Below are 17,398 nucleotides of genomic sequence, written 5' to 3'. Positions count from 1 at the left end.
AGAGAGCAGAGAGTCTCGGTGTTTTTGAAATGAAGAGAAAGTTGAAATAAAGAGGGAGGTAAGATATCCAGATATAGATAGAACTTCATATGTTTATAAACTTTGCAAAACAGTTTTCCTGCATGTGAATTATTTTAAATGAGAACTTGCAGGAAATCTTCCTGTCTGGACTTGATTTACCTTGTTGGATAATGACCCACTTCCCTGTACCCCCAAAGAATTTGCTATTGTTAAGCAAAAGCCCTTGTGGACTTCCGGTGCTTAAGACATTCCTGCATCAGAACCTATTCTCAGCTAGGTGGTGAGGCTTCTAGAATATAACTACGTGGTCTTACTCCAATTCAGTAAACATACTCATCATGTTATGGTACTAAACACTGGAATATGAAAACGAAACAGTTCTTGCCCTGGAAGAGCTTACATTCTACAGGTTTCTTCACAATGGAGACCAGGACTACATGCCGGTGGCAGCTAAGTAGATTGATTGTTTTTGTCTTTTAATTGTTGGTGTCAATGTCTCTTTGCACTAGACTGGTATTTGAGAACTGATGAATCACTTCAGTAAAACTGTTGGTGAAATGGACTTTTCTGATCTCTTGTCTATTTATTAAAAACCCTGAATTTCAGAACATGCTATTTTCTTCAAAAAAAAAAATAAAATGAACTGTTTTGATATCTTGTTTAAGTTATGTTCTTTAAGAAATGTGGAAAGTATGACTCATTTTTCCCAGAGCCCCCCTACCTGCTCTTTTCAACTTTTGGAAGTTTGGAAGATTATGTAAATTATGTAAATAACAAATTGGCATCATATAAAGATAAGTAATTTTATTCTAGGTTATTAAAGAGTGCATGCATGTTTTCGATGACTTAAAGCAACATTCTACATATATAATGATTTTGTTCTGGTAGAGGAAAACACCTTTTTAAAATAATCCATTTTATTTCTAGAACACCTATTTACCTTGAGAAAGAATTGGTCACAAGTCTCAAGCCTTTAGAAATTTACTCAGTTTTTAATTTGGGGCTATTTTGTGAAACTCTAGAAAGGCTCTGACAGTCTTTAAACTATAGTAATCTGTACTGACTGAACCAACACTTAGCCTAGAACAGCCACAGATCTGGAAGTCACTAAAGCTACAGCTTTGAAAGGGGAAAAGAGTAAGATAAGAGATGAAAGAAGAGTGGAGAGCAGAAACAGGGCTGTGGACATGAAATGGGATCATTCAGCCTAGGACAGATGCTTATTAAGCATGTTATGTACAGTGAATCCACGTTGCTTGGTCTAGAGGAAACACCACTAAGACATAGTTTTTGCTTCACTTGAGTTGACTTTTTCCCCCTTCTTGGTCTAAACTATGTATTCTGAGCTTGTGTGTGTGTGTGTGTGTGTGTGTGTGTGTGTGTGTGTGTGTGTGTGTGTGTGTGTGTGTGTGTGTGTGTGTGTGTGATGGACTTCCATGCCTCCTTTGCTCTGTTCACCAGTATACAGTGCCATTTTGTTATTGTAGATAGAGTTAGGAAGGGTCAGTGCACTGTGTATAGTACAACAAAAGACAAGATGATGCAAGGGAACTACTTCCTCTCAGGTATACCATACTTTGCAGTGTCCTGTAAAGGGAACAAAGCCGTTGGGGTCTGTGAGGCAGTTATTTGGCTTTGATCAGGCCCTTACTGGAGATGTCTGGGCATATTTGAGGAAACAGAAACAGAGCGAGATTCATAGCACAACTCAAATGTTGCCTTTTCGCTTATACCAGGGATTGTTATAAAGAGGCAATGACTAAGTCATTGCAGAAAAATTGAGGAAAATGTTAAATATTGCTTAACACAACAGCAAACTACTACTATAGGGAGCCTGTTTTGCTTGTAATGTTTAAAAATAGGAGATATCACCTCTCTAGGTGCATTTTTTCCTGTACTAAAATGGGCCTCATGAGACCCTGATGATGTTCTCACACTTATCTACATCTGTTCACTTACAGTGCTGCCACAGTGGTTGGGGGCCTTATCCCCTCTCAGACTACTATAGTAGCTTTTTTTTTTGCCCATATATATATGAGTCTGTCTGTCTGTCTGTCTGTCTCTCTCTGTCTCTCTGTCTCTCTCTCTCTCTCGGGCAGTGAGGTTTAAGTGACTTGTCTAGGATCACACAGCTAGTAAGTGTCAAGTGTCTGAGGTTGGATTTGAACTCAGGTCCTCCTGAATCCAGGGCTGGTCCTTTATCCACTGCGCCACCTAGCTGCTCATACAGTAGCTTTCAAACTAGCCTCAAGTCTTCCCTTTCTAATCTATCCTCTATCCTGCTGCCAGTGTTGTTTTCCTAAAGCAGAAATCTGACTCAACTCCTAAAGTCAAATGCAATCCTTTCTTTTTGTCTCTTTTCAGCCCTTCACAACCCTGCTCCAACTTACCTTTTCAGCCTCATTTATACCTTCCTCACATATTCTACAACCTACCGGCTCCAAGCCTTGCATGTACTCTCCCTTTGGCCTTCCCTAGCTCATGGGGTCTCCCTCCCAACGTGGGACCACATGCACATACAGGATCACACGTGCTGTGATTTAGATGTTTTAGAACGGAAGGGACCTCGGGCTATCTAGTCCATTTGGTCCAACCCACCCATTTTACAGATAAAGAAACCAAGACCAAATAAACCAGAGTGACTTGCCCAAGGTCAGATAAGTGTCAGGTGAAATTTGAACCTTGGCCCTCTGACTTGAGGGCCAGTTACACCAAGGCTTGAAGCATCTATGTTACCCATGGAGCTCTATTGTGAGGGCAGGGGCTATTTATTTATTTTTTCTCCTTGTTTTCCTGCACAGTGGCTATCCGATTTTAAGCACTTAAAACATGCTTGATTCATCTATTGCAAAGAAGTAACATTCCAGAGGAATTTCTTTATTTCACATGACATCATATTCATTTAATTCTTTCCCCTCCCCACTCCAACATATCTCTTTCCATTGGAACATCTGTACACAGAAACCACAGGCACAACAATTTTTTGAAAACCTAATCTCCTGTCTTTGTGTAGTGTAGGGGAATCTCCAAACTTAAATGAACCCCAGAAACCTTTACACTAATCTTCAGATATTTGGCAGCCAGCAGCTAGGCACTACTTTCCCACATGCATTGTGGCCTTCCTCCTGCCAAACCCCTCCCCACCCCCAATTTCTAAAATCAGAAACAAAGTTCTATTGCAGCTAATTGAAGTTAAAGCGAAAGGCCTTTGCCTCTTGCCTATAACATAGGTGTAGATCTGAGACATGCAATACTCAAAAGTAGAAGATTCGGGGCACAGACTTCTCTGCTTCTCATTTGTTGCTGGAACCAGTTTGATTCCCGTTTTCCTATTTAGTAGCCCAACAAGATCCCAGACCCCAACTTGCATAATTCTATTTGACACAGGGAGAGAGAACCCCAAGCTTTTCTCAGGCTTCTATCTGCTTCTTCATTGGAGTGATTGGACAGAAGTTTCAAACACGGGACGCCATGAGTGCCTCAGAAATAGATTAAAATATAATTGGGAAATAATTAACTGGACAAAACTACAATAAAACATATCATCACTTTTAAAAAATTGCTTCAATCTGCAGGCTGCAGAGATCCTTATGTATAGATTGATGGCCCCCATTTCTATTTGAGTTTGACACCACTGCTCTTGGACATGTGATATGAGGAAAGGGAAAGGGGTAGTTTAGCATACAGGAGAGAAGAGCAGAGCCAGATCTTTCAGTAGGTTGAAAGTTCATGCTCTAGAAGTCAGACCTGGAAGGGACCTTAAAGGTCATCAACTCCAAACTCATTTTAGGAAAGTGAGGCCCAGAGAGGTTAAGTAGTTTGCTGAGGGTCATATTTATTGCTAATGACTAAGGCATGATTTGAATCTAGGTCTTTGTGACTGCAAGTCTAGCAGTTAGAAACCAAAGGCCCATCAATTTTGTTGCTGTTCTTAGGCTTTATTAGTAAAATCCTTTCGTTATTGATAGTGAAAAGATAAACTTCAGTGCTCTAGATCAGGTCGTAATAGAATTAGAATTCATGAGATTGCACTGTATAGTAACAACCATTCTTAGAATACTGAAATGACTTGGGGTGGGGGAGGGGGCTGACTGGGATGGAGAGGGTTTATGATTCACATTAGAAAAGGACTTTGCTTAACAAGCTTTAAGCATAGGATTTCTTTACATGGTGAGCTTCCCAGGTGCATTACAATAAGGATGCTCAAAAATTCAGAAACGTGTTCATATTCAGAGCAAGGTCAACTGGCAGGGAAATGTATAAAAAGTAAACATCTTATTAAAAGATACTATTGTCGGGGCAGCTAGGTGGCGCAGTGGTTAAAGCACCGGCCCTGGAGTCAGGAGTACCTGAGTTCAAATCCAGCCTCAGACACTTAACATTTACTAGCTGTGTGACCCCGGGCAAGTCACTTAACCCCAATTGCCTCACTAAAAAAAATAAAAAAAAGATACTATTGTCTTCAGTAGTGAGTTTCCAGCTTCTGAACAGTCACATTCCTATCTAACTTTGATCATCATAACCCCTCCACACCCCCTTTTTTGGGGGGGGACTAATCATATCCCTAGTAGAAGGTGTACTGTCAACTGTGTGTTTTGTTCCTCCTACTTCTGCATCTAGATAGACACATACCTGAGGAAGAATGGATATCTCTTTAATGAGTAGAAACAACCCAGAATCAATCCTGAAGTGAACAATGATTTCTAAAAAGCTGATCCCATGATTCTGAGTCCATCCACTCTATGGTCCCGCACACCCTGTGGGAAGGACTGAATGTTGACAAGTCATAGCAATCATTCAATAATACGTGCCTGCTACATAGTCTAGATACTTCATCTTACAACAGTTTGATCTTTTTTTTTTCTTTTACATTAAAAATTTAATCAAGAAGTGATCATTAGGGTTTGAGAAAAGATGCCCAGGATGTCTCAGCCATGTGAGTTTAGTGCTCTTTCTTCCCAGCCTCGGTTCCTTAGTTACCTTGTTTGCTAGATAGCTTTGTTTTCTCCTAATGAAAAGGGCTCATTAGAAGAGCATTTCTAATTGAATGATTGAAAATTCTCATTCTCTAACTGCCTCTTGCAGTCTAGTTTGGAGTCAATTACAGCGATGGTGATAACATCTCAACTTCACTGTATACTAACAGCATTATCTTCAGAAACAACAGACAACACAATCTCCAAGATCTCCTTGAGTGGTGTCCTCTATGCCAGCTGCCTCAGTCTGTGGTGCATGAGCTGCAATCCAAGAGTGGCCTTGGGAATGTTTCTCATGTCACTAGAAAAGTGGGAAATTGGGGACATCTGAGGCAACTGTGATAATCTCATTCCTCTTGTCGCCTATGAAACTTTAACAGCATATTTCAGTCTAGTGGAATCTTTGGTGTTGTTCTGACTGTCGATGAGAACCAGAGGTATATGTTGGTGATTCTTTATTATATCAGCCACGCTGTTAAAGTGCTGGATGAAGAAAACAGAGAAACATTAAAGCTGATTTTACACCTTAATTCCTTATAAGTCTAGCACAAAACCTGTTTCTTTTACAGCAACTTCTACAAAAAAGTAAACTCTTCCCCAAAACAAGTACCATCCTTATGATTGTGTGTGTGTGTGTGTGTGTGTGTGTGTGTGAGGCAATTGGGGTTAAGTGACTTGCCCAGGGTCACACAACTAGTAAGTGTCAGGTGTCTGAGGCTGGATTTGAACTCAGGTCTAACATTCTTTGTTTCTATGATTTCTACTTAATATTTCATTTGATTAGATCACAAAGCTTCCAGAGGGTGGGGAACAGTAAATACTTACACTACACTTGTACATTAGGTAGACTGCAGAAGAAAACCATCTTTCTATAGGGCCCTACTGAGAAAGACCTGTTCATTCAGTGAGCCGGTCAACTGGCGTTTAAGTGCCTACTATGTGCCAGGCACTGTGAAAAGCTTTGGAGATACAAAAAAGGAGAGAAAACTGTCCTGCTCTCAAGGATCTCATAGTTTAATGGGGGAAACAATATGCAAATAATTATATTCAGATAAGACTTTTATAGGATAAACTGGAGATCATCTCAGGGAGAAGGCACTAGCATTAAGGGGAATTTGGAAAAAGCCTTTTAAAGAAGATGTGATTTTAGCCAAGCCTCAAAGGAAGCCAGGGAAATCAGGAAGCATAGACGGGGAGGAAGAACATTCCAGCCATAGTGAAAATGCTCAGTGTCCAGAGATATGGTGTGTCCTGTGAGAGGAATAGCAAGGAGGCCAGTGTCACAGGCTGCTGTTATTAAAGGGCCTTAAAGAAGGTTTCCAGGTTAAGAGACAGGTATTCAAAGTCATGCTGGAGAGAGACTCATGGCTGAAAAGCTGAAGAAGTTGTCTTCCAGAAATGTTTGCCATTCCTGACTGATTTAGGGGCTAGACTTAATTCAGAACCAGGAGCAAGAGGCAGTAATTGCAATGAGGCACATATAGGCCCTTTAAGAAAAGCTTCCCAATGATTGGTGGTATCCCAAATTGGAATGGGCAGCTGCCTCAAGGAATATTGGATGGCCATTTGTTGGGGATATTGTAGAAGAAGGGGTCTTGTTCTGCTAGGGGATGGGCTGGACGGCCTCTTGTGGCCATGTCCACTCTGAGATTCTGTGATTCATTTCTCTGGGCCTCTTTAAAATGAAGTGGACAAAGAGGAAGAGTCAATGGTCATTGAGCCCTTTCCATATCTAACATTCCAAGGGCACTTTTGCCATCTAGTGGTCAAGATGAGTAAATGCTGTAGAAGCAGAGATGAGCTCACAGGGTCATCTCATGGTCAAAGTGGAAATGCTCTTGGAATGAGCTGAGATATTCACCTTACTGGTGAAAGTTTGATGAACTGCATAATTATTTTTATAATTTCTATGATGAAATTTTGAAGGAATTACAATATATCACATGGAGACATATTATCTGCCTTCATTTGTTTGAAGTCTGGTCCTGTAGAGGAGAAGGGAGATTGATTGGGAATATTGATTGCTCCAGAAGGCAAAACTGGAACCAGTGGATAGGGGTTACTTGGAGGAAGCTTTCAACTTAACATAAGGAAATGGGCTGCCTGAAGGAGTAGTGAGCTCCTGGTCCCAGGTTGTGTCTAAGCAGAGAGGGCAAATGAGGACAACTTTATGTATATGTAAAGTTTACCTATCATCCACCCTCCAGGTCAAGTTCTGGCTCCTCCATGCACTTTTTTCTTACTGTTCCAACTCAGTCACCTTTCAGTGAGAGAGCAGACTAGCTAAGCAAGTAAGAATTAAGCTTTAACACTTGTCCAGACTGAGAAGGAGTGAAGACAAGTTTGACCCGGTTGTTCCCAGCAGCACTTCTGCATAGGCTCTGAGAGCTTGAGCCCTGTGTTTCCAGCCCTGCTCTGGTCACTCAATCTCCAGTCTTGCCTTGCTCACTAACTCTTTTTGGTATTTGGATCTTGAATTCTATACTTCTAGATTATAACCTTGGCTTGGATGAAATCCACCATGACCTTTGTCCTGACCCTGGCTTTTATGTCTCTGGTTCCTGACCACCCATAGAATCCATAGCCCAAGAACATTGTCCAGAATGTCCTTTAATTATGTCATGTGTAAGTTGTCTCCAGAAAAAGATTGCAAATCTTCCAAAGTCTGGGTAGGACTGAGCAGTCCTATGTTTGACACTTTTATATACGCAATGGCACCTTGCACAGTGGCTAAAACTCTGTAGCACAATTGAGTTGAACTGAAGGAATTACTCACCTCTTCACCATTTTTCTTACTGCCCAAAGCATACTGTTTTGTTGATTCAATATACCGCACAGGGATGTTATAAACCCTTTTGTTATAGAATACGACTAATGTATAAGGCTGCTTGGAGTTGTGACCAGAGCTTTTCCTTATAAGAAATGATCCATCCTAATTGTAGAAGAAAATTTTTAAAAATTGTGGTTAGTATTGCTATTATTTGCTACAAATAGGAAACCACTTTTAAAGATAACTAAAGAAATGTATTCTTGGTCTCTGAATGTCTTTTCATTGGAAAAGGTGCTGGGCTTCTCAGAAATCCTGGCTTCCAATCTTGACTCTTTCACTTAAGATGACAAATTTTGGAGCCGAAGGGGACTTTGGAGTTCTAGTCCAACCCCTTCATTTTACAAAGAAAGAAACTGAAGCCCAAAGGGGCGGTACAACTTACCTAGGTGTGCCAGGCACTGTGCTTTACCGTTATTATCTCATTGGATCCTCACAACAACCCTGGGAGGCAGGTGATTTTAATTAATTAATTAATTGATTGATTGATTCATTTATTTATTTTGGGGCAGAGCAATGAGGGTTAAGTGACTTGCCCAGGGTCACAGCTACTAAGTATCAAGTGTCTAAGGCAGGATTTGAACTCAGGACCTCCTGAATCCAGGGCCGGTGCTTTATCCTCTGCGCTACCTAGCTGCCCCAGCAGGTGATTTTATTATCCCCATTTTACAGTTGAGGAAACTGAGACAGGCAGTGACTGGGTGACTTGCCCAGGGTCATAGAGGTAGCACCACAGACACTTATTAGCCAGGTGACCCTGGCCAAGTCACTTACCCCAATTGCCTTAAACATCTGGGGCCATGTCCAGTGGTTCTGATCTATATCTCTCTACTGGACCCAGATGGATCTGAAGGAGAGAGTGAAACTGGTGACCTTAAACAGCCCCTCCCTCACTTAAATCCAATTTACTACAAGTCATGACATCTCCCTGATGTCATGGTCCTCTTTGAGAATGAAGGACAAGGGGCAGCTAGGTGGTGCAGTGGATAAAGCATTGGCCCTGGATTCAGGAGGACCTGAGTTCTAATCCAACCTCAGACACTTGACACTAGCTGTGTGACCCTGGGCAAGTCACTTAACCCCAATTGCCTCCCCCACTCCAAAAAAAAAAAAATAGAGAATGAAGGACCAACAACAGCAACAAGAACAGCAGCAGCATCACCTAATTAGTAAATGTCTGAGCTGGGAATTGAATCAAGGTCCCTTGATTCCTGATCTAGTGTGCTTTCTACTGCTGGCTGTGTGACCTGGGGCAAGTCACTTAGCCTCAATTTCCTTATCTTTAAATTGGGATCACTGCTACTCCCACTACCTACTCCCTACTACCTCGCAAGGTCATTGTGAAGGTCAAATGAAATCAGGTGTGCAGAAGTAATTTGCAAGCTGTAAAATACTATTGAAATGTGACAAACTATTAGAATTTATGGTCTATCATTTTCAACAAAATTCCATAGTGGTAAAATGGATAGAGAACTGGACTCAAATTCAGGAGGACTTGGGTAAAAGCCTCACCTTTCCTACCTGCTGGCTTTGTGACCGAGGGCAAAATGATTTAACCCCTCAGTGCCCCAGGCAACTGTCTAGGACTATAAGATGCAGAATGTTGAACCTTCATTAGTAGAGGGTATTTCCTCCTCTGGAAATTCTAATGAATACAAATGTAATACCAATACTAATGAAATCCCAGGTCCCTATATTGGTATCAGTCAAGTACAAAGTAAAACTGAAGGGACATAGAATCATACATCAAATGACTTTCTCTCTCTCTCTCTCTCTCATATTATACACACACACACACATGCATACATACACACAGGTTTTCAAACCTTAAAGTGCTAAAGAATTTCAGCTATTGTTGTCATTATACTTAAAGAGAACTTAGGTCATTCAGTCTAACTCCCTCATTTCACAGAGTGGAAGACCAAGATCTAAAAAAGAGGGCATGACTTTTCCAATGTTACTTATATAGTAGAGTTTGGGAGGTGGCTTTTACTCTAGGACGTCTGGTTCCAACCTTCATTGTCTTACCATTGTACCATGGTGTTATAAACGGATGGAAGTAAATAGAACGATCTGGTTACCAATGGGAATAGTAAATATTCATGAAAGGATGTATTACTATTGTCTCTATCTCAAATTGATACTCTCCAGTGTGCTTTCTCATTCTTGCTCCCCTTCCTCCTAGGAATTCTCATTACCAGGAAGGGAAAGAAGACCTGTCAGAAGTCAAGATGTAGAGCTCTAGACAACTGGATTTTGGAGAAACTGCTATCTGCTTCTGGTCTGCAGAAGTCTATTCTCCCTCCTCTTCCATTCTCAGGGTCTAGAAACAGCACAGAAGGATGCTCTGAGGATAAGGTATTCTGGTCCATAGGTAAAGCTTGAAGAAATTTCTGAGCATACATATTTCACTTGAATGGGATGCAGTGAAATATGGGGCAACAGAATTTTAGAGGGTATATGAAACCAGAGGAAGCAATGGCTATCTGGCATCAGCACCCATCCATTGTGAGGAATGGGATTAAAATGGACATGAGGTGGTACAAGTGAACAGTCTAGAGGAATTAAGTAGAATGGAGGTAATGGGTGCCAGGGTCGGCCAGGTTCTTGCACACATTTCCATAGTTTCTTCGCTTCATCGGCTTTCTGGTCCCCTGTCTTCACTACACTCTATACCTCCCCAAAAGCACGACTGCTGATCTCACTTCCCTGCTCACAAACTTTAAATGACTTCCAGTGCTACACTGAATCAAACCCAAACTCCTTCACTTGGCATCCAGAGTGCTCCATGCTCTGACCCCAATCTTTCCAGCTTTAAGGCCCACTGTGTCTCCTCCACTCTGCTTATCCTCCAGATGTCCTCTGTGCCTTATTTGTACATAGCTCTTTGCATGTCATCTCTTCTGTTCAACTGTGACCTGCCTGAGAGCAGATTTTTTTTTTTTTTAGTCTCTGTGCTGGGCACGTCATTGTTGTTGTTCACTCATGTCCAACTCTTCATGACCCAGTTTGGGATTTTCTTGGCAAAGATGCTAGAGTAGTTTGCCATTTTCTTCTCCAGCCCATTTTACAGATAAGGAAACTGAGGCAAATAGGGTTAAGTGATTTTCCCAGGGTCACACAGCTAATAAGTGTCTGAGGCCAGATTTGAATTCTGGAAAATGAATCTTCCTGACTCCAGGGCTGCCACTATGCACTATGGCACCACCTAGCTGCCCCAGTAGCAAGTGCTTAATAAATGCTTGTTGACTCCAAGTAACCTATTGTAAAAAAAGTAATTATTAATAAGTATATCTAACCTGGGAAAATTATATAACTGTACTTATGAAAAATTATAAGTATGTGAAAAATGGTAAGTTTAGGAAAATCATAATTGGGCCATAAATCCCTTCGTGGTTGCCATTCAAATGTAAGAAAAATTTTGATGACTAGCCTAATTTTGCAGGGCTAAAACTGACTGGGGTACTTAATCTGGGACTCTTGACTAACTGGCTATCTGACTTCGTTAATTTAATATGGGCCGTTTATAAAGTTCTACCACACTGCTCCACTCCCAAATTGATAAGCACATGATTAAGAAGCCTCTTAACTAAATAATCAAAGCAGAGTTTATTTATGAGATACTATTGAAAATTAAGAATACAGGGAAATAAAATGTACAACCTGACTGCTTTCCTGCAGTCTCTTTCCACGGTCTCTTTCCCACCTGCCTCGCTTAGAACTTCTTGAATACAATAAGGGCCTTAGCAGCCTCTCGACTCAGGGCACTCAGGTACTTTATTCTAACTCCTCTTAATCTTCACTTTCTCCAACCTGTACCCTGTGCTGACCGCTTCTGTGCTCTCTGCTGCCTCCTGTTCTGTCTGTCTTCTGCCGCCTTTGCTCCTAGTCCTGAGTTGCTGTTCCTCTGTCCCCCGTCTCTCCTTTTTAATCTTGTCAGCCGCCCTCTTGACCTCTTCTCAGCCCCCTGTCTCCTTGTCCGAACCCCTCTAGTCAGAAAAAAAAAACAAACCCTGAGTCTAACTCCCAGGTCTATATATGCCTTTTCTTTTCTCCACTCAAATCTCGGGGCTTCCTGTGCCCCCACAGACCAAGCTAATCCGCCCGCCAGGGCTGCAGCTGGTGGGGAGGGGGGTGGCTGTGCTCAAGCCTCACGCGCCCCAGCACAGGCCACGCCAGAGCCCAGCATCTCTCAGATACCTCCACTCAGGGCGGAGGGAGCTGGGGGCTTTTTTTTCCCCCAGCTGTCTGACCTGGTGTCTTGTACAGCCCACGGGTCTTTTTGACTCAGCTGAAGCTGAGGGGGAGGGGAAGAGACCCTGAAGGCCTAGGGCTTTCTAATCTCAGCCTAAAGGTAGGGTCCCCAAATCAAAATAAATTTCCACACTATATTCCAGGAAAATCAGGCTACTCACTGTTTTTCCAAAAGCTCTACATTTCCCTCCTCTGCATCTTTGTTCATGCTGTCCCTTTTGTCTCAAAAGCCCTTTCTGCTTCTAGATATTGGAATCCATCTCCCCATTCCTGAAGGCCCAGTTCAAATGATGCCTCTTCCTTGAGCATTTTCCAGATTGCCCCGTTGGATGTGATTTCTCACTCATCTGACCTCCTATGGTATTCAATACCTCTCATGTCCCATACCTCATCTTGTCTGAAGTAGTAACTCTGCCTATGGATAAGCACAGAGTGATGGGGAGGAGGTGCAGGATACTTGGAAGAAGAGCAAAACTGATGGAGGGACAGAGGGAGAGAGTCTATGGGTGAGGCATGGAGAAGAGAAACCAGAGAACAGCCCCATGTCAAATGAGTGAATGCTCCTGGAATGAGCTGTGATATTTACCCTACTGGTGAAAGGTACTCTTCTGAGGGGAGAAGGTGGAAAGTCATTCTTGTGACACAGAAGCAGATAAAGTGTGAATAAAATAATAGGCTTTAAAGTTTGCCAATTTTTTTCTGTATGTCTCATTTGAGCCTTACAACAATTCTGTGAGGTAGGGACTCCATTTTTACATGTGAGGAAATGCAAACAAAGAGGGATGAAGTAACTCATCAGTGGTTGTGCCACCTGGTGAGGAGAAGTACAGAGTCACAAGCCTAGCAGCTGACAGGTAGGATGGTCATGCTATCAGCAGAAATAAAAGAAGCTGTGGCAAGCGGCAAGTATGGGGAGAAGATTCTCCCTTCTGTTTTGAGAATGCTGATTTTATATTTGATCCTGGAATTTGTTGATTAGACCTGCACTAAAGGAAGACAATTTCAGTGACTGAATGGAGGAGTGACTGGAGTGGGAAGTGACTTGATGAGGCCAGAAGACAACTATTGTAATAGAGAGTGAGGTGATGCAGGTCTGAACCAGGCTGGTGGCAGTGGCAGTGTTGGACCAGAGGACAACAATGGGTGGGACTTGGCAACAGCCTAAGTGTGGGAGTAATGGGCAGGTGAGAGAGAATGAGTGGTTAAAGATGACACCTACATTGTGAGACTGGGTCACTGAGGGGATGGTCATACCCTTGACAGCAAGAGTGAATTTAGGAAAAGGGTTTTTGGGGAAAGAGAATTAATTCAGTTTTGGACATATTGAATTTAGACTTTGCCCCTTCAGGGTGCCATGAGGCTGGAATGAGAAAAATGGACGCAAAAAATTTGTAAAACATAAGGTGTTACCTAAAAGAAATGGCAGTGGCAGACTATGCACATATTTTGGAAATTAAAAAAAAACACACCTTGTTGGATTTGTATAACGCAGCCTCTGCTGATTTTCGATCACAGGAACCAGCATACCATGGTCTACAGTGAACTTCAGCTTCCTGCAAAACCAAGAGCTTATTAAAAATGCTGATGCACAAGAGAGACTGGGGAGAACTCTGTCTTTTAGATACACAAGGAGAAACCATGGAAAGAGTAAAGGATTAGCACATCCTTCAGTTCACATTTCAACTCTGCCACTGAGTATCTATATGTGACCTTGGAAAAATCTCTCAACCTCTCTAGCCTGGAAACCACTCAGTTTCCATATCTGTAAAATAAAGGGGTTGGAATAGATGCCCTCTCTAGATTTATGACCCCTAGGAACCTAGAAACTCTGTGTGTGTTTGTATATGTGTGTCTGTCTGTGTGTTTGTATATGTGTGTTTGTGCATGTGTGTAGTTAGTTTAGATTACAAGATAGGACTATAAACTTATGGAAGGGAAAAAAAAGGCACAGCAGATGGTGATATTGAACCCTTTCCTACCCTGGTATCTGGGAGAAACCCAAACACCAGTTGCCACTTTTGGGACCTCAAAAGTGCCCACAATCAACTGAAAAAGGACAGATCCACCATTGGGTCTATCTCCTTCCATGGCTTCAATCTATATATTTCCCACATCTCTGCCTCAAGCTCCTGGCCCATATATTTCCAGATATTTGTTGGGTTTAGCACCATCTAGATTCCCCATCATGACCTCAAACTCAGCCTTTCTGAAATAGAACCCTCTCTCTAAATGTGCCCCTCTCCATAACTGTATTTCTGCTGATGGCATGATCCTTCTCCCTATCTATTACCTATATTTAGAACCTTGGACTCAACTTTCACTCCTCCTTCAACCTCACCCCTCCTCTTTCTTCTCCCAATATAACTGGGTCCTAAGTCTATTTTGATAATAACTCATATCTCCCTCCTCTTTTTCCATTCTTATTGCACCCACCCTAGTTCAAGCCCTCCTTATCTCTTGCCCAGGCTGCTGTAATCATCTCCTAGCTGGTCTTTCTGTTTCCTGTCTCCTTCCTCCTTCTTTCATCTGCCTTTCATATTGTTGCCTGAGTGAGCTTTACACAGAACTATGCAGCAAAATGACCCCTGGACTTGGAATTAAAGTACCAGAGATGGATGGTCATTGGATCGCTATGTTACCCCGGGCAAACTGATGCGGCTCCAATCACCTCATCTGTAAAACTGTGTCCATAATGCTTGCCCTGCCTACTGTACAGTCATTGTAGGGAAAGTTCTCTGTACCCCATAAAGGTTTGTTTTTAATCAGCAGAAGTCATTATTGTTAGGAATCATAAGTGAATATACTTTAATTACATCACTCCTGTACTCCAAAATCTTTACTTTTTTTAAAGATATTGCTTTGAATAAAGTATAACCTCTTATTTCTGTATTTTAAGACCTTGAAAAACTGGCTTTTCAAGTCATGGGTTCATACTTTGTTGCTGTTGTTCAGTTATTCACTCATAACCCCATAGACCATAGTACACCAGTGTTATCCATGGGGTTTTCTTGGCAAAGATTTTGGGGGGGATTTGACATGTTCTTCTCCAGCAGATTAAAACAAACAGAAGTTAAGTGACTTGGCCAGAGTCACACAACTAATGATGGTCTGAGGTCAAATTTGAACTCAAGTCTTCTAGATTCCAGCCTGAATGCCCTACAGTTAAACTGTACCCCTCCCCTTACTCCTCCTTCATCCTACTTTCTTTGTTCTCATGACTTTGCTTCTGCTGGGATGAGCCTTAGCATTGTTACCTGTTGAAGTTTTTCCTTCAAGGCCTCACTCATCACCTCTTCTGTGAAGCCTTCTCTGATCTTCCTGCCTGAGAGTCATCCCCATTTCTGAGCAATACTTCGGATCTCTTCTTTGCACTTATCTCATTCTTTTACCTGTCAAGTCTTTCATGTGCATGCATGCACACACATATATCCACACACATGTGAGCATACACTCACACACAAACACATGGCATATACATGCACATGCCTATATACACAGGTACATGTACATGCTTCATATGCACATACATACATACATGTGTGTGCATGCCTGTGTGTGGATATGTGTATACGTATGTCTTTTTTTTTACCCCCAGCGTAATATAAGCTTCTTGAGAGCAGGGATTGTTTCATTAATGTATTTGTCTAGCACAGTGCCTGACACATGATGGGCACTTGATTAATGATTCCTACTCATTTTATTCCTATATCATAGTTATTTTGTGTACCTAATTAGATTACAAGTTATCTTTGCACCTGTCTTTATATCCCTAGTGACTTGCATCTAGCAGGATATTTGTGAAATTGAATTAAATGAGGGACAGCTAGGTGGCGCAGTGGATAAAGCACCAGCCCAGGAGTCAGGAGGACCTGAGTTCAAATCCAGCCTCAGACACTTGACACTTACTAGCTGTGTGACCCTGGGCAAGTCACTTAACCCTCATTGCCCCGCAAAAAAAAAAAAAAAAAAAGGAAAGAAAGAAAAGAAAAGAAATTGAATTAAATGGAAGAATTTATTGAATGCCCACACATAAGTCCATTCAAGTTCTATCTAGAGAACTCTTATCTGTTGCTGTGCTCCTCTATGAGATGAAAAATTGATACAGTAATAATTTCATACCTGATCTGACAAACAGGAATTGGCTGGAAAGTTGGGCAATGGAATATCCATACTGGGACTTAACACCTCTGGAGGCTCTAAAAAGGATTTGAGATTAGTCAAAAAGAAAAATGTGAGACTGAGTCCCTGCCCTCAAAGAGCTTACAGTCTGGTTGGGAGATTAGGAAAAAACATGACAAACAACTACAGAGCTATATAAAACATTATATAAGGGAAAGTCAACAGGTGAAAAGTGCAAGAGGTGTTTGAAGGAGGCAGAGACCAGTTGGGACCTGAGAGGTCAGTTTAAGGGCTTCATGGAGGAGGCGAGATTTGTGGGGATTGAGGAGGTAAATATGACAACAGTCATATAGACATTTGCTTGAAGATTTCCAGTAAAGTCTTCTATTAGCTCTTGAGGCAGCCCACTTTTAGGAAGGTTTTCCTTATTCCAAGCCTAAATTTGCCTCTTGGTCACTTTCACCTGGTGCCCTGAGTTCTTCCTCCTGGGGCCAAAAAGAACTACTTCATTTCTCTAGATTCCCAGCCTATTAAATACGACATCTTATAGAATATCTTAAAAAGTTAGAATTAGGTGATCAATGAATTTGACTTAAAGGTCTTCTTCAAACTGTTTCAATAGAAATTGCAGCAGATGTGGAATGACCTCAAATCCTTGCCTGTCTTTTTAAATAAGTGTCATAAAAATATAATTTTTTCACAAATTCAATAATGACCAAAATGGTTTTTATTTATAATTTAATTATAAAACCTAGAATTTGGTGAAAATTACATTTGGTTAACATGATTCCTTCCCCGCCCCCCCCCCCAAATCTTAGTAGAGATGACTTTTGTGTAGATATGTTACAAATAATTCTTGGTGTATTGGCAAACAGCTCTTCTTAGAGCTAAGTGTTCTGGATTCTAGACTTGGCCATGCCACTAACCCAATCTGTGACCTTGGATAAGTTACCTAACTCTTCTCCATGCCCCAAACCCCCATTCCTTTTACTTTCCTCATTTCTAAGGTACAAGGAGTGAGAGAAGGAATGGTGGACTAAATAGTATTGGAGGACCCCTTATATCTCCAGCCACCTGTGTTTTTGTCATTTCTGTGCTCAGTATAATATTCCATTTTACCCATATAAAGTATCAGGATTTAAGACTAGACTTATAATTTCTTCTACCAATGCAGATCAGAACCTTCCCTACAAGAGAAGTT

At 41.6% G+C, this 17,398-nt stretch overlaps 1 protein-coding gene across 1 annotated transcript in view; it reads right to left on the bottom strand.

The window, feature by feature from the left end:
• Window positions 1-2,877: 2,877 nt before the first annotated feature.
• Window positions 2,878-17,398, bottom strand: part of BLNK (B cell linker) — a 103,857-nt gene continuing 89,336 nt past the window's right edge. Inside the window, exons 16-19 of the mRNA XM_043984862.1 lie at window positions 16,198-16,274; window positions 13,548-13,631; window positions 7,774-7,929; window positions 2,878-5,480 (exon numbers count right to left, since the gene is read on the bottom strand). Of these exons, the coding sequence (XP_043840797.1) occupies window positions 5,361-5,480; window positions 7,774-7,929; window positions 13,548-13,631; window positions 16,198-16,274 (437 nt within the window). The 3' untranslated portion in view covers window positions 2,878-5,360. The remainder of the gene's footprint in view (window positions 5,481-7,773; window positions 7,930-13,547; window positions 13,632-16,197; window positions 16,275-17,398) is intronic.

This window comes from Dromiciops gliroides, chromosome 2 (genome assembly GCF_019393635.1).
Source record: "Dromiciops gliroides isolate mDroGli1 chromosome 2, mDroGli1.pri, whole genome shotgun sequence".
NCBI lineage: Eukaryota > Metazoa > Chordata > Mammalia > Microbiotheria > Microbiotheriidae > Dromiciops > Dromiciops gliroides.
Note: the sequence above shows the minus strand (reverse complement) of the source record. Positions and strands in the feature narration are given on the sequence as shown.